This window comes from Phyllobates terribilis, unplaced genomic scaffold, assembly GCF_046119375.1.
Source record: "Phyllobates terribilis strain yellow unplaced genomic scaffold, ASM4611937v1 Scaffold_2__4_contigs__length_985480577, whole genome shotgun sequence".
NCBI classification, from domain to species: domain Eukaryota; kingdom Metazoa; phylum Chordata; class Amphibia; order Anura; family Dendrobatidae; genus Phyllobates; species Phyllobates terribilis.
The window spans coordinates 734,307,437-734,328,650 of NW_027362762.1; the positions used below are offsets into that span (position 1 = coordinate 734,307,437).

Consider the following 21,214-nt stretch of genomic DNA (forward strand, 5'->3'; position numbering starts at 1 on the left):
ATACGGTTGATGAGGCGGCCGATGGTTGGTAAGGCCTGCTGGTCCGCATTTTATCACAGTGAGATTGCCAGAGTAACGCATGTTGATCGAGCATGTGACGGTTCTTGCATGTAGAATTCAAATTATTGCAATTTTTCCCTCTACTGAGTCTTTTTTGCAAAGTTGGCAGATAACGTGAGTTGGCTTATCCTATCCGGTATCAAAAAAGGCGCAGAATAGGCAACCCTTGTCACCCTTGAGAGCTGCAGACCTGCAACCGCTGCTGGCTACAGCACCAGTTGTAGCTAAGGATGCAGTGCTCGTCGTGCTTGCATCACTCCTTGTCTCTGCTGTAGGGCGCAACAAAACCTCCTCGACTTCCTCCTCCTCCACCTCCTCAGATGAGCTACTCAGCTGTGTGCCTCTGGTTTGTCACCAAGTGGAATCTACCACCTCATCATTATCCTCTCTGTTCTCCCATTCTTTGCTCTCAGAGTCACCCTATTCTTCCTGCCCTGACAGCACAGTACAGTGCAGCGGCCATAAGGGCCTAGGGTACTCGGTAGCCGGGCCGGAAGTCTTCCAGGGAGGTCACAGTGGCTGTGGCCCAGCTCCGTGGCTCTGGCCGAGCAGATAAAGGGAGTATTTACAGGGCATTCGTAGTCTTTATGTGATGCCACCTGTTGTGCCTGGTCAGGGATGACCAGCGCTGCTGTGTGGACCCTGTGGGATAGATGGTATAGCAGCTGGGATGAAACACTTCCCATGAGTGAAGCGGGCCCCCAGGGATTGAGAAAGCTTATATGATGGGTGGCGGCGGGGGAAGCAGGGCGGCAGCAGTGATGATAGTCGCGGTGGTAGCACAGCTGTGGGGAGACGTAGAAGAAGAAGACAGACACGAGGAATGCAGTCTGGTTACCTTTACTGCAGAGAAAGCTGTGGAGTCCGGGGCACTGGTCACTAGGTCCAGGAGGGTCCGGTCAGCCTGGAAGCAATCGGAGTCCACCCCGTCAGGTGGGTTTGGAGGCCTGCCTGCTGTGGTTTCTCCAATGCGGGCCCCGCTGCCTGTGAGCTATCATGCAGTCCCTTTTCTTCACTCCTGCCCTAAGCTCCGTACTAGCAGGCGGTGCGAACCTATAAGGGTTACTGCAGCCTTGGGAGCAGCTCCAGGCTCTAGTTATACCGCTGTGCTGCCGGGTCTCTGCTTGTGGCCAGGAAACTTGCTGTCTTCTGTCCCCCAGATTCGGTTGCCGGGACGTGCAATCCCTGTACAACCCAGGACTCTGGCGTCCTCTGCTTCACTGCCTGGGGTGAGCTCTTCACTTGCTCTGCTCCCCATTACATTCTCCTTCTCCCTCTGCTGCTTTCTCCCCCTCTCCCTTCCCTCTCGACACTCACTGACTAACTACTCCCTCCAGCCAGAAAAGGCAGCTCCCCAAAATAGGGTGTAGAGCTCCCCCTTCAGGTCAGGGATCAGAACCTGTGTGTGCATGTGGGGTTTACCTGACGTGGGGAGCTCCTCCTGCTTCCAAGCGTAATATCACCTCCGGTGAAGGAGGCAACAATACTGTGGCAACCGGCCAATGGGGCTCCACAACAGTACACGTGAGCCTCAGGTATCTGAGTCTCACCAGGATCACCTCCCCCTCGGGGGTTAATGTCTGGTGACCAGGATCAGGATGCTTCTCGGACCCTACTTCATCCTGCCCCGGATCCAACAGAAAAAAATTTTGGGCATTGGAGCAGATGCTTTTCTTCTCTTGAGTCTGTGAGTCTTTGGAGCAGGCCTCTGATGCCCATGGCATAGAATGTGTGAACAGCTCTGCAGACTTGCCCATCTGTGGTTCCCTACAGTCAGTTGGGCAGTTGGACAGTTGTGATGTGGGGGGAAAACAAGGGTAATAGGGATGCCACCTCTGTAGACTGTACTTTGTGTGACGTTGAGGTAGAGGAAGAGGATGAGAGGCCACTTGATGCAGCGCTTGACATCCACTGGAGCACATGCTCTTTCTGGCCCTCATGTACAAAGCATACTGCGGTGCGGCTGCCAAAGAAAAGGAGTGGAGTAGCCCATCCAGTAACAGAAGTTGTCAGTTGTCTTTGGATAGGACGTGACGGTATTGGTTCACTAGAGCTTTTACTAACATTATCACCTACCCCACGTACACCTTAAACGCCAAGCCTATTTCCCCTTCCACCACGACCTCGTTTTTTCCCACTCATGTTGCTCAGATAGTGTGGTTTGAGCACGTTATTAGCAGCAACATTTTTTTTTACTGTTGATGAGGCCTGTATACAATAGAATATATGCTCCAAAAAAAATTCAAGCTGAGATGTGGCCTGCTGCATCACATTAGTAAAAGAAGATATTTGTTTTTTTTACTGTGGATGAGCTCTGCATACAGTAGAATATATGCGCCAAAAAATTTCAAGATGTGACCTGTTGTATGTATCACGCTAGTAACAGACAAAAATAGAGTTTCAAAGGTGTACTCGTGAATAAAGCACAATATAAGCAGTGCACAACAGAGTTCTATGCTGAAATGTGGCCTGATGTCTCTGTCTGGACCTCACTAATAGCAAAAACTATTGATCCGCTGGAAGGTCGATTTCACAGCCCCACAGGACCCTATCTATCTAAACTATCTGACTTAGAAGCAACCACTTAGGTAACTATCTAAAATCTCTCAGTATCCAGGAGCAGCATCAGGAGCAGCCTCTCTGCACTGTTATACTAACAAAATGGTGCTAAAACAACATGTCCGCTCTTTATATGGAGAGGGACATGTGATTTCAGCAGCCAATGGCACAAGCCCTTGTGTTTGGACATTGTGGATGTTTCCTGCACACTGATTGGCTTGCCGCAATCTGCACACTTTAAGTTAAAAAAAGAAAAATTAGATTACCAGCATGCCGCTCCTCTGACGTCTCCCCACCCCCTACCCTCATCAAACACGTAATCCCCGCTCATTATACAGCACCTCAATCCTAGCCAAAGAGATAAAAATACTGTAGTGGAAACGTGATCATTTCCCGCACTTTTACAGAATTTTGACGATTTTAAGTAAAAATGCTTCACGAATCCAAATGTGGAACATTCGTGCCGAATTTGAAATTGGCAAACGTTTTCCGAACATGTTCGCTCATCTCTAGTAGCCAGGTGATCTAATCACAAACTGTAAAAAAAACTACATATAACAATACGTTTATAACGTTCATCTGTATACATTACTCAGCATAAATTAGTACACTCCCTTTGAAAATTATGATTTTAATTAATATTTCACTGAACACTTGAACAATTTCCAAAATCTTTGGTTTTATTCAGATCAGTTTATGCAAAATGAAGACACCTCACATCAAAAACTACTAGATCTAGTATTTTGTATGACCTCCATGACTTTTAAGGACAGCACCAAGGCATGGAATGAACAAGTTGGCGACATATTGCAACATCTCTCTTTTTCAATTCTTCAAGAACGACCTCTTTTAAACCCTGGATGCTGGATGGAGAGTGATGCTCAACTTGTCTCTTCAGAATTCATCATAGGTGTTTGATTCGGTTCAGGTGAGGAGACATACAGTACAGACCAAAAGTTTGGACACACCTTCTCATTTAAAGATTTTTCTGTATTTTCATGACTATGAAAATTGTACATTCACTCTGAAGGCATTAAAACTATGAATTAACACATGTGGAATTATATAGCTAACAAAAAAATGTGAAACAACTGAAAATATGTCTTATATTCTAGGTTCTTCAAAGTAGCCACCTTTTGCTTTGATGACTTCTTTGCACACTCTTGGCATTCTCTTGATGAGCTTCAAAGGTAGTCACCGGAAATGGTTTTCACTTCACAGGTGTGCCCTGTCAATTTTAATAAGTGGGATTTCTTGCCTTATAAATGGGGTTGGGACCATCAGTTGTGTTGTGCAGAAGTCTGATGGAAACACAGCTGATAGTCCTACTGAATAGACTGTTAGAATTTGTATTATGGCAAGAAAAAATCAGCTAAGTAAAGAAAAACGAGTGGCCATCATTACTAAGAAATGAAGGTCAGTCAGTCCGAAAAATTGGGAAAACTTTGAAAGTGTCCCCAAGTGCAGTTGCAAAAACCATCAAGCGCTACAAAGAAACTGACTCACATGAGGACCGCCCCAGGAAAGGAAGACCAAGAGTCACCTCTGCTTATGAGGATAAGTTTATCCGAGTCACCAGCCTCAGAAATCGCAGGTTAACAGCAGCTCAGATTAGAGACCAGGTCAATGCCACACAGAGTTCTAGCAGCAGACACATCTCTTCAACAAGTGTTAAGAGGAGACTTTGTGCAGCAGGCCTTCATGGTAAAATAGCTGCTAGGAAACCACTGCTAAGGACAGGCAACAAGCAGAAGAGACTTGTTTGGGCTAAAGAACACAAGGAATTGACATTAGACCAATGGAAATCTGTGCTTTGGTCTGATGAGTCCAAATTTGAGAAAAGGTGAACGGATGGACTCTACATGCCTGGTTCTCACCATGAAGCATGGAGGAGGAGGTGTGATGGTGTGGGGGTGCTTTGCTGGTGACACTGTTGGGGATTTATTCAAAATTGAAGGCATACTGAACCAGTATGGCTTCCACAGCATCTTGCAGTGGCATGCTATTCCATCCGGTTTGCGTTTAGTTGGACCATCATTTATTTTTCAACAGGACAATGACCCCAAACACACCTCCAGGCTGTGTAAGGGCTATTTGACCAAGAAGGAGAGTGATGGGGTGCTACGCCAGATGACCTGGCCTCCACAGTCACCAGACCTGAACCCAATCGAGATGGTTTGGGGTGAGCTGAACCGCAGAGTGAAGGCAAAAGGGCCAACAAGTGCTAAGCATCTCTGGGAACTCCTTCAAGATTGTTGGAAGACCATTTCCGGTGACTACCTCTTGAAGCTCATCAAGAGAGTGCCAAGAGTGTGCAAAGCAGTCATCAAAGCAAAAGGTGGCTACTTTGAAGAACCTAGAATATAAGACATATTTTCAGTTGTTTCACACTTTTTTGTTAAGTATATAATTCCACATGTGTTAATTCATAGTTTTGATGCCTTCAGTGTGAATGTACAATTTTCATAGTCATGAAAATACAGAAAAATCTTTAAATGAGAAGGTGTGTCCAAACTTTTGGTCTGTACTGTACTTGCCCACTGAATCACTTTCACCCTGTTCTTCAGAAATGGAAGAAATGTCTGTTTTGGACCATTGTCATAGCAAAAGTGCACGTCTACCAAGGGCACAGAATGATGGTAGCATCTTCTCTTTCAATACAGAGCAGCACATCTGTGAATTCATGACATCATCAATGAAATGTAGCTCCCTGATGTCAGGAACACTCACGTGGTCCCTCATAAGGACACTGCCACCACCATGTTTCATTATAGGCTGGATGCATTTTTCTAAATTCATAGTCACAGTATAGTGAGTGCTGACTGTAACAGCTCCCTGCACACCCCTATGACTGAAAGTGATCGACTACAGGGAGAACATAAAGTAAATTCACTCAGTCCCTGTAACTTCCATAAAGGCAGGCAGGGCGGATTTTAAAACTATTTCCTTTCAGAGTAACCCTATATCTGCAGGTAAATAGCATTCCTGACATGACAGGTTTCCTTTAAATTCATATCGTCAAACACATTTTTAAATCTAATCTCTTTTTATTTTCTGATTTAAATCATTAGACCTTGGAGCACAAAGTATTTAACATAGATCCAGAACCTGTGATTATACAGAACGTAAGCTTTATTTACAGAAAACCTGTCATCTTATCTAATATTGTACCTGTTGCTACCTGTTTTTTTTTACTATGAAAAACACATTCTTTCAGCAGTTTCAATAATATATGAGTTTCCGCAATATATATTTAGAAGTGGTGTAAGTTACCAATACAACAGTGTAGCAGGTCCGATATAAGGAACCAAAATCGAATTCGGTGATAAAATGTTCCTTTTTTGGCCAGTCTGACGTGTATGTCTATATGTATATGCAGCACTTTCACGTACATTTTATTAGGCACAGACACATGCATGTTTCATACTTATACAGTTGGTGGCTTCTATTTTTTGCTGTTTTTATTCATGCCACAACTTTGTTATTCTGCATGTATGACAGTGGTGTACCTACCATGGAGGAACACCAGTGCAACTACGAGGGGGACCCAGCACTAAACTACTTCCCAAACCAGTCATACGCATTTTTTCTACAGCTGCCAGTGGGGACTAACTGGAGTGAAATATAACAACTTCTAATGTCAGTCACTGGTCAGAGGGGATGAAAAGAGACTGAGGAATGCTCCTTCAGATTTAGGTGATAACTTTGATAATCTGCTAGGACTGACTGTTCCCTAGATTGTGATTCTGGAGTGACGCTTGAATGGAGTTTTGGTCCCACATGTGTACCCCCAAGATTGTCTATGGGACTGCAGGAAATAGCTGAGTTCAACAATTGGCCATGTCCTGAACAACTGCAGACAATAGAATGCTGGTGCACATGTAGGACCATGCCTCCAAATATGACACTCCAGAGCCCTGTTCTTGGCACTGTTGGGCATCCCTGTAGTTGAAGTTCATCAATGAAGTTATCACTTATCCTGTTAATAGGTAATAATCTGCATTGAAGGTACAAGCCCTTTAAAGGGAATATGTTAGCAGGTTTTTGCTATGTAATATGAGAGCAGCATGAATTAGGGACAGAGACCCTGACTAAAGGTATGTGTCACTTACTGGGCTGTTTGCTGTAGGTTTAATTTGATCAGTGTTTTATCAGCAGCAGATTATCACTACTGGACTAGCTCTTAGACATACTACTCTGTGTAACCCACCCCCCACCACTGATTATCAGTTTTCTCTCAGTGCACTGTGTGCACAGCTGCCAATCAGTGGTGTGCAGTTAGGCAGCAGGGAGTTGGATATCAATCAGCATGACATCAACAGAGACACCCTGTCAACAGAGCAGAGTGAAAGAGAAGAAGCTGCCCTGTCAATGTAACATCAATAGGAGCCAGAGAATTGAAAGCAGGCGCGGTCCGTGACCAATCTGAGCTGGTAGAGATCGGCGACAGGCAGGTAGTCAGCAACTGCCTGCCTGTATGTGCTCAGCTCCATAAAAAAATACAAAAGTCCTGGATAACCACTTTAAATGTTGGACCACACCAAGGGGCCTGTACTTGGCTTGTTCAGTCATTCTGTGCTGACAGTCTCCCTTTAACATCAAAATTGTTCTAATTTTTTTTAGTCTTTGTTGTGATATTCATTCCTTACAGCATCCAACGTGGTATATAATGTTCCATTGCTGTTCCTAAAATTATTACAAGTCCCTGTGCATCCATATTGTTGGCATATTGTAATCTGCATTCATCTGGAAAAGTTTCTTATTGTCCTTTATATTCCATGGTCACTCCTGAAATATTTCATCCAGTGTGTGCTCATCACTTGAACTTTCTGGCAACCTGTCTCTGTGTAGGAACAATTCTTTAATGATCTGAATATAACTGTCTTTAAACTTTTTTATTTGAAAAGCGTAGATGATGGGATTCATTGCAGAGTTGGCATGAGACAGTAATATTGCAAAAAAGATGGCAGGCTGGAACACACTGGATTGTTTTATAGATGGACTAAATAGGATAAGGCAGTTTATAATAGACAGTGGCATCCAGCTAAGGACAAACAGCAACAAGACAATGGACAGAGATTTTGCCGTCTTGTATTCCTTGCCATAAAACATTCCTTTGCCTTTGACATTGGATGTACCTTTTGCTAAATGTTTCCTGATCAGGTAGAAAATCTCAATATATAAAACCACCATAATCAACAAGGGAAGAAAAACCCATCCAAAAGTATTGAAGTAAACCATGTAATCCATTCTCATAACACTTTCAAATTCACATTTTAGGTAATTTTTCTCTTCATCCTTTAATTTAGATCGATTGTTCCATCCAAACATTGGCACCAACCCGACTATGAGTGACACTATCCAGACGCACAAGATCGATATGTAGATTCTCCTAAGGGTGATCACAGATTTGTACCTGTAACAGAAAACTGCTGTTAATCTTTGATGCAAATCATTACGATCTTTTTAGATTATTTTGATTTTACCTTTTATTTTGTTAGAAATATACGATTGTTTCATAAATGCTTGAGACAAGTTGCTTGGCTAAATGTGTTGAGAAAGACATCGCAAACAAAGAATATATAAATGTTTAGCTCAGCAAGTTCTTTGCCTTTACTTAAAGGGGTTGTTCCATGAACAAAGTGCATTTTTACAAATAGATCTTAGAATAAAAACAAGTTACACAGTTGGATGTGTTTAAAATAAAAATGTTTCTGTCCCGAGATAATCTTATAAATGTGCCCCTTTATATAATGGATGTGTCCGACCGTGCAGGAACATGATCGGATATATCACAGCTCCTGAGCAGGGAAGGAAGCAAAAGAGTATACAGACATTACAGTATGGGATCACAGCTGATTTTAAAATTTTTAAAGAGGTAAAACAAGTTTTTAAACAAGGAAATGTTTTTCCTTACAGAAACCAGCATCTGCGATCCTGTGCTGCGATCCAGTCCTGTCTGTATACTCTTTTCCTTCTTCCTCTGCCCAGGAGCTGTGGTATGATCAGACCGTGTTCCTGCACGGTCAGACACAGCCATTACACAGTACATATCAGGGCTACATCTATAAGATTATCTCAGCGCAGGAAAAAAAATGTTAACACATCCAATTAATGAACTTATTTTAATTCCAAGATCTATTGATTAAAGTGTACTTTGTTCATGGGAAAACCTTTAAATTTGTTGACTGGTTTGAAAACTAAATATTTGAATTTCCCATTGAATAAAAAATCCTCTGTTATTCTTCTTGAAAATTAATAAAGCAATTGACAATTTTTTACATGAACAGGGTTTATCGTTAATCACTTCAACACTGCAAGCAATGATTGGACAATGTCAGACTATATAGAGACATTCCCAACTAGAATGTCAGAGGAATTGCTCAACACTTTTGTTGCAAAAAGATGCTCCTTAATTGTTATTTTAAGGGGGTATTCTGTCAAACAAAATACCCATGAATGAGCTGTTAATAGGAAATCATATAATGTGCTATAATGGGGTGCCCCCATCACCTGGTTGCCGCACTATCCTTTGTCCTCGTCTCATTCATGTCCTATGCTCAAAACAGGCCATTTTATATTTCAGCATGTGATCACAGCATTGAGTGAAGGGGATTCACTATCTGCTTACCTTATTACCTAGGCCAACCACCTGGGGCTAGCTTAGCTATTAAAGTGTCACGAAGAGGACTGGAAGAATGGTGGCAAGGACCCAGGACAGAACGACTATTGGACGATGGGGGGGGGGCATCTGTCCTATTTATGCTAAATTAGTAAATTATAAAACTTACTATTACAGCTCATTAATGGATATTTTGCTTTGGACATAAAACCCCGTTAAAGGGAATGCAATGCTTAGGTATACTGAGAATAGGACAGCTACCCTTTAAATACTGTCATTAATTAGAATTAAATATTGCTTTGCATATTGCAGCAGCAGAACATCTGCCACATTGTGTACCACAGGGATGTCAAACTCAAATACACAGAGGGCGAAAATTAAAAGCTTGGACAAAGTCACGAGCCAACCTTCATATTTATTAAAAAAAATGTCTATAATTGAGGACGTTTTTCCTTATCATCAAATATAACAATGAACTTTTTCATATGGAAACAAACTTAAAGGGGCTGTCCCACAAACAAAGTATGTATTAATTAATAGATCTTATAATAAAATATTGGAATAACACTGTATAATACGTTATGTAAGAGCAGTAAAAAGCATATGGCCCAATGCCCTATTTTAATATGTAATAACAAAGGATAAAAAACCTTGAATAATACGGATAATAAAGTATGATGCAAACAAAAGTGCCCCCAAACACAGTAAGATACCCCCACAGTGAATTCCTCCACAGTATCCTCCAGACGCACGGTACGATGACCCTACTGTAACTCACCTCAATCTACCTGACAAAGAATGGAGACTCCATCACAGTATGATTCTCCAACTGTAATCTCCACACAGCCCTCCATACAGTATAATGGCCCCACATAGTGCTCCATATAGTATAATAGTCCTACATAGTCCTCCATACAGTATAATGACCCCACATAGTGCTCCACGTAGTATAATAGCCCTGCATAGTTCTCCATACAGTATAATGGCCCCACATAGTGCTCCATATAGTATAATAGCCCTACATAGTCCTCCATACAGTATAATGGCCCCACATAGTGCTCCATATAGTATAATAGCCCTACATAGTCCTCCATACAGAATAATGACCCTACATAGTGCTCCATATAGTATAATAGCCCTACATAGTCCTCCATACAGTATAATGGCCCCACATAGTGCTCCATATAGTATAATAGCCCTACATAGTCCTCCATACAGTATAATGACCCCACATAGTGCTCCATATAGTATAATAGCCCTACATAGTCCTCCATACAGAATAATGACCCCACATAGTGCTCCATATAGTATAATAGCCCTACATAGTCCTCCATACAGTATAATGACCCCACATAGTGCTCCATATAGTATAATAGCCCTACATAGTCCTCCATACAGTATAACGGCCCCACATAGTGCTCCATATAGTATAATAGCCCTACATAGTCCTCCATACAGTATAACGGCCCCACATAGTGCTCTATATACAGTATAATAGGTCCCACATTTAAAAAAATAATCACCTCTGCCTGTTTCCTTGCTGTTCTGGTTTCTTCATGGTGTCTTCATATCCTCTGTACATTTCAGTACAGCGGGCGCGTTTTAATGACGTCATTGTGCCCGCTGCACTGAGACGTCAGACTCAGAAGGGGAATGATGGGAGAGGGAGTGTCCCTCCCTCCTCTATTATTGCTTTCAACTATATCGGCATCCAGGGCCTAATATACTCGGGGGACCTGCCTGGCATCGCGGGCCAAATATACTCACCCCGCAGGCCAGATTTGACCCAGGGTCAGATTTTGAAATGTGAATTAACACAATAATCTAGAAATGGAGATCTGCATCCCTAAAGAAATAGCCATTATGGGCCAATTTCAAACTTCTATTCTGTACCCTGCATTCTACACACGAAAGAGAAATGTTTGTAAAAATAATACATCTATTGTCTTCAAAGAATTCACAAGAACTTAGATAAGGATGTTTCATAACAACACAACAGGATGTAACTTACAAAACTACAAATGGTCAACACCTAATAGAATAAGAGTTTGAAAAAGTCTTTAGCTTTCTGCTCGAAGAGGTTGTATTCAATGTGGATGACTTAGTATTTGAAAATGGAAAATACAACTGTGGCATTATAATTAAGGGGGGTGGGGTGGTAACATTGCAAATTCCTCCCTCTTCCTCCAACAGAATCCAACATATGATTTCAAGCCATGCTTGATATAGGATGGTTATTTGCTATCCTTTATTTCTTATTCAGACATATGTTTTTTGTGTACAAGTGTTATCCGTGTTTTTCATGGATAGCACTCATACCTACAATAGTGAATGGGGTCATTCACATTCACGTGGACCTCGTGATCCATGCAAAATTGTGCAGACATGTCCGATTTTCTTCCAATTGTTAGACAAAAATGAGCAATGCAAGTCTATGGGTCCATGAAAAAAATCAGACTGCACTTAGTCTGATTTTCATAGGCTGTTAGATAGGAAAATATAAAGAAACTTTTTTTTATGTATGAAAAAAACTGATGAAACTCATACCATACTCGGACCAAACTCTGATAAAACTCTATATACGGTCTGTTTTTCTCGTAAAGGAAATGAAAAAAAAAAGGACATTCAGTAAGTGAAATCACTGGTTGTGTGACAGGCTTTACATCTAAAAGACATAAAAAAGAAAAATAAAGAACAAGAGGATTCACTCATCTCTTCAGGATTTTCACTGTGGATTTCACCATTTGCAGGGCAAAGATTGAAATCCACAGCAAAATCTGCATGTAAAAAATGGTACTATTATTGTATCTTCATTTGCACATTGTGTAGGACTGCAATCTGCAAAGCTTGGCACTATAATACTGTACGCCATTTTCATCTGTGCAGCTAGATTTTCTTAACCAGGGTACGTTTTATTTAGACATTAGTTGGCACTTGGCACAGATGTTTGGCTACAGTGTGGCACTATGATTTGTACAATGGCACTGCTTATTGTTTAATACTTCGTAGTAGAGTAGTGACAGAAAGAGATCTTGGATTCTAGTTTCTGATCCTCAAACAGTTTGTAATTTTAGAAATAAATAAACATGTTTAATAATAATAATCTTTATTTTTATATAGTGCCAACATATTCCGCAGCGCTTTACATACATTATCATCGCTGTCCCCTTTGGGGCTCACAATCTACATTCCCTATCAGTATATCTTTGGAGTGTGGGAGAAAACCCATGCAAACACGGGGAGAACATACAAACTCCTTGCAGATGTTGTCCTTGGTGGGATTTGAACTCAGGACCCCAATGCTGCAAGGCTGCACTGCTAACCACTGAGCCGCCATGCAGGATGTACCATAAATATTGGATTGGATTGGATTGGTTGTGGTCCGACTCTTATGTCCCACACCAATTCTTATAACAGAGCAATGTGCCTTTTCCCTAATACTGACTACTATTATATTATTTCATATGAGCAAGAGTTTTTTCTTTTTTCCCCTCAAGTTTTCCAGTTTCACTGTAAAGGCTCCTAAAATGGATCTTTTACCAAATTATGATGCCCATGTAAAAGCAGCAAAATGTTGAGACAGGTCAGTATTGATCCTGGACTTTATTCTGATTTCCATATTTGGAGTTGGGAAGGATTTTTCCCCTAATATGGAGCAATTAGGGTATGTGCACATGACGCGCCCCCTGGGCCGCGTGGGGAACCCGGAACCGGGCCTTTTTGTTGATGCTGGAGGTTGTAGTCACCGTGGCGGCGACCCGGTCCCGTGGCTCAGGGTGGTCAAACCAGTGGCAGTCTATTTATGGGGTTTTTATGGTTTAATGTCCGACTACGCCACCCGTGGATTGTGGTCAGGATGAACCGCCGCTGCAGGGCAGACCGCTGAGGCTGGTGTTGTGGGTGCAGCAGAGTGTAGTACGACTCCCCACGGGAAGAGTATAGCCTCAGGGCAGTGCAGAGTGATGATGGTGGTTGTGGTGCGGGGCGTCCCAGTACTAGTAGTGCTGACGCGGTGAGATAGCACAGAGACAAGGTGTTGCAGTTCAGGTTCTTTACTCACAGTTCTCATCCAGGTCACTTGTGCACAGATAGGACCGCCCGAGCCGTGCTGCGTCCAGCAGGCAGGGGGCTCGATCAACCCCCAGGCAATTCCGGAGTGTGGCACAGGACTCCCTTCTATCCTTTCGTCAGCCGTGCCCCACCAGTGACACTACTTCTGTCCAGCTGCCTCGGGTCTTCTCTTGGGAGGACTGGGTGTCCACTTCCCTGACCCTATGTGGTGTACCTTTCTAGTAGGTGTAGTGAGGGGTCGCACCAGTAAATGGTCACGACCGCCGGTCCTTGGATAAGGATTAGTCGCCTCCACCAACTTGGGATCCGGTACCCTGTTCTGCCAACCCGTCACCAGCAATCTCCTGGGTCCTTAGGGTTCCTTCCGCTTTCGTGTCTCTGGGCCCTTCTACACTTTGGGTACTTCTCTTTCTCTGCTGTTCCTTTCTGTTTCTGTTCCTTTCTGTTTCTGTTCCTTTCTGCTGGCTCTGGCCTTCACCCTAGGCCTGCCTCGTGGAGCTGGGCCCAGACTGAGCCACAGCTCCCTGTCAGCCCTCTCTGGCTGAACTCCTTCTCTTCTCCTCCTGACTGTCTGACCTTCTTCTCCCAGAACTAAGATGGTGCCCACCTTATATACCTCCCTCTAGTGTATGAGCCCAGGTGACTTGCAACCAATGGGCTCCTACCTATGCCCAGAAACCGTCCCCTTCTGCTCCTACATCACTGGGTTTCCCCCCCCCTCCCCACTCCAGTCAGGGACATGTTCTGTCGTGCCTGCATTACTGTACTAATGGGAGCACCGTTGAGCTGTCCCCCGGAAATGGGGTGTGTGTGATGCATGCAGCTAACTGAGTCCCGGTCCACACACCATCCTTACCCGGGAGTGGGATATCACACTTCTGGTTGAGGTGCAATACCTCTGTAGCGACCGAACCCTCGGGGCGCTACCCACACAGGGTCTTTTAGACACCAGCAGAAGGCGAAACGGCTTCAGTGCTGACAGTCATTTTCCTGAAGCATCTTTGCCTTTGTTTTTGCACCTCCGACATCTTTTTGCTATGAGTGATGAGCAGCTTCCGATGGGGAAGTGTGTCACCCTGGCCTGGATGCCACAAATGTATAATAAAGCTGTGTCTGAGAGCAAAGGGGAGGTTCTCTGGTCAAGGACCATTAGCATGCAATACCTCCTGTCCCAGGCCAGAAGGGGGAGCAGGCTGCCCCTATAAAAGCTGGAACTGGGGGCAGGGTTAGGGAGAACTGGACAACCTGTCTCTGGATTGAGAGGTGTCCCAGAGCAGGGACAGACAGTTGTGTTGCAGCCTAAGAGGCCGTGTGGCAGTAGGAGAGCCACGAGCCAGGGACAAGAGGCGAAGCGAGCCTGTCCTGGCAGATAGAGAAACTAATCTACCAGACTTTGGTGTCTGAGGCTGTGAGGATTCCAAGTCCTACAGCAAATAACCAGTCCACAGGGGATTGTATGTTCCCTGGCCTAAGAAGCCCGGAGGTTCCGCCACAGCAGAAGGGGCCAGCAAAGCCGTACCAGGCCGGGAGTAGAAAGGGACCCAAGTTGCAAGCCATACGGGCGAGAAGACACGGCAAGCTCAGGAACGTGGGCTATTACACCACGAGGAGGGAAATAGCCAGAGAGAGCGCAGAGAGCACGGTAGGCCTACACCCTCACTCTGATCAGGGCCAGCTTCCCACTTGTTCTCAGACATCCAGGCCCCCTCCTAGCCGGGACTGTTTTTGGGTCGTCTCACCTGTTCTAATAAAGACCCTGAACTGTTTAAGAGGCCTCCGTTTCCTAGCTATTGCTGTCGGAATCATCCCCTCCATCATCCATTATATACTGCCCTGGGGCCATACTCCTCCCGTGGGTAGTTGTACTATTCAGTGCTGCACTTTTACATCTGTCCCAGCGGTCTGCACTGCAGCGGCGGTTAGCCCTGACCGCAATCCACGGGTGGCGTAGTCGGACATTGCAAAACATATAGAAGACTGCCACTGGTCTGACCACCCTGAGCTACGGACCGGGTTGCCACTACTACCCCCATCATTGCCCTGTTGCCGGATCCGAGTGCCCCACGGCCCAGGGGGCGAGTCAGAAGCAGCCCCGAAATTTATATTTAACTTCTTTTAACGCTTCAAGATTTTCAAATCCTCAAGTGGTTAAAAGAAGTGACATAAGACTGAACATGTTCACAACAATGTGGTTTTGGCATTGCTGTGCACTATGTTCATTTTTGGTGGTACTTTTGCAGCACTTTTTCAGGTGGACATGAGGCAGAATCTGCCTGAAAAAAACATTGTGAGCACATACTCTTACCATCAGTATTATGGACTTTTTGCCTTCCTCTGAATCAGCAAGTTAGGATTATAGGTTGCACTGTCTTTTTTTCAACCTTAAATACTATAATACTATCAAGCTATAATGTTATATATCAAGTAATAAAGTTTATTCATAGTGGTATCATGAGGGTAACCTTCCATCACCTCTCTGACTGATAGCTGCTGTGTTGTAATACTGGTTGATGGTGAAGTGACCCACTACTAGCCAGCAAGAGCAGTGTGTCGGTCACACTTGGCACTAGCCGCTGCACTGCCACACGCCCTTGAGGGCCAGGTATACTCTTCACTCGCCTCCAGGTCCTGGCAAGGGGGAACTTTAGCAGACGCCTTCCAGGTGGAGAGCAGTGCGGTGTCTGGTGACCGAACACACAAACAACAGACGGGGCAACCACACCAGAACCAAAATCCGCAGGGCAATGGCATAAACTAAGGTGAACAGTGATAGACCAAGCACAAGCACCAAAGTATGAACCACCTCAGAAGCACAGAAATACTGACCTTAACCAAACACCAGAACTATAATAATCAGCAACAAAAGGAGGAAGTGGCAGGTTTAGACCTATCTCCAAGCAGTCACCAGACCATGCTGGGGCAACGGCCAATCTCAACCCCCAGACCACAGAGACACCGGAGGAGGAGAGAGAAGACTGGAGGGAACCTCCCACAACCTAACTGCACCAGCAGGTAGGCGTCCCCTTGGCAGCTGCTAACACCAGGGGACCCGGCGCCCCGAGGTCCCCGCACAGCATTATCACTGTGAGCAGCGGCGTCCCACCTCCCAGCGATGCTACGAGTGTATCTCTTAGAATGCGATATCCGCACTGAGCAAGCACCCATGGTAGCTCCACCCCCTGGAGGTGACACCCCACCCCCCACGGCCAGAAAAAGGCGATGGGTAACCCGCCGGAGAGCCGGAGCCTGCCCAGAAGCGTAAGGGGCCCGCACAGGTACAGAGCTACCATTCCTGACATGTGTGCAGTCTATTGCAGAGTGGACAGCACATGGACCAAATATACAGTCATATGTATAAGTTATTTGCGTGGACTTTACTGTTTCTCCTGTCTCTTATCTTCCCTTCCCTAGATTTTTGTATTTCAGTATTATTGCTTGCCTATTCTCTCTTTGTCTGCCTCCATAATCAAATGATCACTTATCCCCTCATCTTTGTGGCTACTTTACTATCAGTAATGGTCACTTCTAGGGCACTCAATGTGTTAGAACCTTGCTCTTAGGTTTTTTCCTTTGCTGGTCACATGACCTTGTTGGCCTATTTAATCCTGCTCCGCCCTTCTGGCTTTGCTGGACTTCATTGTATAACTACTTTCTAGCTAGCCTGTGCTCTGTTTCTAACTCTGTTAGTTTGCTTGGTCTACGGACCTCTATGTTCTATATATTTTGTTTGTTCGTCTGTCTGCTACTATTTCTGTTAGGAGGTGTCCATTTTCCTCCCAGTCCTTAGTACTTGTAGGGATTCCTTCCCCACATCTATAGGTCTCCGTACAGACTAGCTTAGGACTTTAGCAGGTCTGATCGCAGGATCAGGTCCACTGTTACATCGCAGGGATTCAGCTGAGTTCTATCGTAGGGACAGATCTCCTCTCTTTCCTTAGCTCTGGTAGCAGAACATAACAGTAAGTCCAGCCTGCAAATTCTCTAAGGAAAGATTTTTCTGTTCCATCATGGTGTCGGTTCAGGATTTGGCTCATCGCCTGCAGGGACTCTCTCTGGAGGTGGCCGAGCTCCGTCAGCACGTGAGTAACTGTCCTGGAGCACATTTCTTGGAGCCTAAGGTATGTTTGCCGGATTTATTTTTTGGTGAACACCGAGAATTTTTTTCATTTAAAAATGCTTGCTTATTGTATTTTCGTTTGAGACCCAAGTCCTCTGGGGATGAATCCCAGCGCATAGGGTTCATAATGTCACTTTTGCGCAAAGAGCCTCAGGAGTGGGCCTTTTCTTTGCAACCTAGTGATACATGCTTCAGATCAGTGGATAGTTTTTTTTCTGCTTTGGGGCTATTATATGATGATCCTGACCGTGTCGCATCAGCTGAGACTGAGTTAAGATGTTTGAGACAGGGATCAGGTAATGTGGAAAAATATTGTACTCATTTCCGTCGATGGTCTACTCAAACAGGGTGGAACGATTCTGCTCTGAAAAGTCTATTTCTTGCTGGGCTCAATGAAAGGGTTAAAGACCTGCTAATTGCTTATCCTACACCTGAAGATTTGCAACAGGCTATGCAATTAGCTATACGGGTGGATAGAAGACTGCGTGCAAGGGTTAATGAGAGCAAATCCTCTGCTATGTCAGTTTCTGGTTATAAGAATGTGTGTACTAACAGTGGTGAACCGATGGAGATTGGATCGGTGGCACCTCGCTCTCAAGAAAAAGACCGTAGACTTTTTGAAGGCTTGTGTTTCTATTGCGGAAAATCTGGTCATTTGATTAAAGGCTGTGAGCTTCGTATGAAGAAAGAAAAAAAAAATGGTCAGTCATGCCCGTATTGCCTGTTTAAATTCCAAGGGTGTATTTTTAGCTGCTTCCACGATTGCTCAGGAAAAATTAATGGAATTTCGGGTGTTTGTCGATTGTGGGTCTACTCTGAATGTAATTGATGGGGGATTCTTGGAAAGACTCAATTTAAAACCTGAACCTTTATCATCCCCCATTGCTGTGGTTTCTGTGGATGGTTCCCCTTTGAAGAATATTACTCTCAAGGTCTGTGAATTTCCTCTCACTATTAATGGTGTTCACCATGAGAAATTGGATTTGGTAGTGTTGAATAACTTGCCTTCTCCAGTAATATTGGGATTGCCCTGGTTAAAATTTCACAATCCTGTACTGGATTGGTCTACCAGTGAAATTAAATCCTGGAGCCATAAATGTTATGACAAGTGTTGTAACGGGCGTATTGCAGCTTTGGATAGGGGAGAATTGCCTGTTCCTATTCAGGATTTTTGGAGAGTTTTTTCTGAGAAGGAATCGCAGGTTTTGCCTCCCCATAGAGACTATGATTGTTCTATTGAATTTGTCCCTGGAGCGACTCTTCCTAAAAGTCGTTTATTTAACCTTACTATTCCTGAGAGGAAGGCTTTGGAGAAATACATACAGACAAGTTTGGCCGCCGGTCACATTAGGCCTTCTAAGTCTCCTGTGGCAGTTGGATTTTTTTTTGTAAAAAAAAAAGGACGGCGGTTTACGTCCTTGTCTGGATTTTCGTGAGATTAACAAAATTACTGTACGCAATCCTTACCCACTGCCATTGATTCCTGATTTATTTAACCAGTTAATGGGGGCCAAGTGGTTCTCTAAAATTGACCTTAAGGGGGCATATAATCTGTTGTGCATGAAGGAGGGTGACGAATGGAAGACTGCTTTTAACACTCCTGTGGGTCATTTTGAGAATCTGGTGATGCCTTTTGGTCTTACCAATGCTCCTGCATTTTTTCAGAATCTTATTAATGACATCCTTAGACCTTTGATCGGCAAAAATGTGGTTGTGTATTTGGATGACATTTTGATTTATTCGCCGGATCTGGAGTCTCATTGGCGGAGCGTACGTGAGGTATTACAGTTGTTAATGGACAATTCGCTTTTTGCTAAGCTGGAGAAATGTGAGTTCGCTGTACAGAGAATTAGTTTTTTGGGCTACATTATCTCCAGCGAAGGTTTTGAGATGGACCCGGTTAAAGTTCAAGCTGTACAGGAATGGCCTAGGCCTATTGGTTTGAAATCGATACAGAGGTTTTTAGGTTTCGCCAATTATTACAGAAAATTCATAAAAAATTTTTCTAGTATTGTCAAACCTCTGACCGATCTCACCAGGAAAGGTGCTGATGCGGTTCAGTGGTCTTCTGAGGCTCTTGAAGCTTTTGTGTATCTCAAGGAGAGGTTCACCTCTGCTCCCATCCTTATGCAGCCTGATGTTACTAGGCCGTTTTTGGTTGAGGTTGATGCTTCCTCTGTGGGGGTTGGCGCAGTATTGTCTCAGGATAACGGGGATGGATTACATCCCTGTGCCTTTTTTTCAAAAAAATTTTCGGAGACTGAACTGAATTACGATATTGGTAATCGGGAATTATTGGCTATTAAACTCGCATTTGAACACTGGCGCCACTTCTTGGAAGGTGCGGAATTTCCCGTTCAGGTTCTTACGGATCATAAAAATCTGATATATCTTGATGCTGCCAAGCGCCTGAATGCCCGTCAGGCTAGGTGGGCACTGTTTTTTTCACGGTTTAATTTCTCCGTTACTTACATCCCTGGTACTAAGAATGTTAAGGCGGATGCCTTGTCTCGCAGTTTTTCTCCCATAGTCGGTGCTGAGAAAGAGGAGAACATTTTACAAGAAGGTGTTGTGATAGCTGCTTTGGACTCCGTTTTGGAAGATGAGATTCTTAAAGCACAGGAGAATGCCCCATCTAACACTCCTCATGGGAGGTTGTTTGTGCCTGGGACCTTTAGGAGAGATTTGTTTGTTGAGTGTCACGAATCTCGGTTGGCAGGTCATCCCGGAATCTCTGAGACCAAGAGACTGGTGGGTCGCAGTTTTTGGTGGCCTGGATGGCAGAAGGAAGTCATTAAGTGGGTGCGTCAATGTACTATATGTGCTAGATCTAAGTCCTCACATACTCCTGCTGCGGGGTTGCTTTGTCCTTTGGAGGTTCCCAGTGCTCCTTGGACACATTTGGCTATGGACTTTATAACTGACCTTCCCCCCTCTGAGGGTTTTACTGTCATCTGGGTGGTTGTGGACCGTTTTAGCAAGATGTGTCACTTGGTTCCCTTCGTCAAACTGCCCTGCGCTAAAACTCTCGCTAAGGCCTTTGTCAAGGAAATTGTCAGACTTCATGGCGTTCCTACTGACATTGTTTCTGATAGGGGTCCTCAGTTCGTGGCTCGTTTTTGGCGTGCCTTTTGTGACAGGTTGGGAGTTCATTTATCGTTCTCGTCCGGATATCATCCTGAATCTAATGGCCAGACAGAAAGGAAAAACCAGGATGTTGAGCAGTTCTTGCGTTGTTTTGTGGCAGACAATCAAGAGGGGTGGTCTGAGTTTCTGCCACTTGCTGAATTTGCTCTGAACAATCATACATCTTCTTCTGCTGGTTGTTCGCCTTTTTTTTGTTGTTCTGGGAGACATCCGTCGTTTGGGTCGTTCTCCAAGTTGGGATCTGCCGTGCCTGAGGAGGAGAATTTTTCCGGTGATTTGGAGAGAGTTTGGACGGATGTGCGTGGTAATCTTCAGGAGGCCAACAGAAAATCTAAAGACTACTTTGATAGGAAACGACAGGAGGTTTTGTTCGCTGTTGGTGACATGGTTTGGTTGTCCTCTAGGAATCTGCGGTTGAGGATTCCTTCTAAGAAATTGGGTCCCAAGTTTGTAGGGCCCTTTAAGGTGCTTCAGGTTGTCAACCAATCTGCTGTTAGGTTGGAGGTTCCTACCTCCTGGAGAATTAATCCGGTATTTCATGTCTCTCTGTTAAAAAAAGCTGTTGTGTCGGATGGTGACGCCTCTGCCTCTGTTCCTCCGGTGGTGGAGGACGGGGAATATGAAATTTCTCGCATCCT

The 21,214-nt window shown here is 44.3% G+C and overlaps 1 protein-coding gene across 1 annotated transcript in view; it reads right to left on the bottom strand.

The window, feature by feature from the left end:
* Positions 1 to 5,124: 5,124 nt before the first annotated feature.
* The window catches only part of LOC141252954 (adenosine receptor A3-like), a 30,189-nt gene continuing 14,099 nt past the window's right edge, over positions 5,125 to 21,214 (bottom strand). Inside the window, exon 2 of the mRNA XM_073670709.1 lies at positions 5,125 to 8,035. Coding sequence (XP_073526810.1) covers positions 7,402 to 8,035 — 634 coding nt within the window. The 3' untranslated portion in view covers positions 5,125 to 7,401. The remainder of the gene's footprint in view (positions 8,036 to 21,214) is intronic.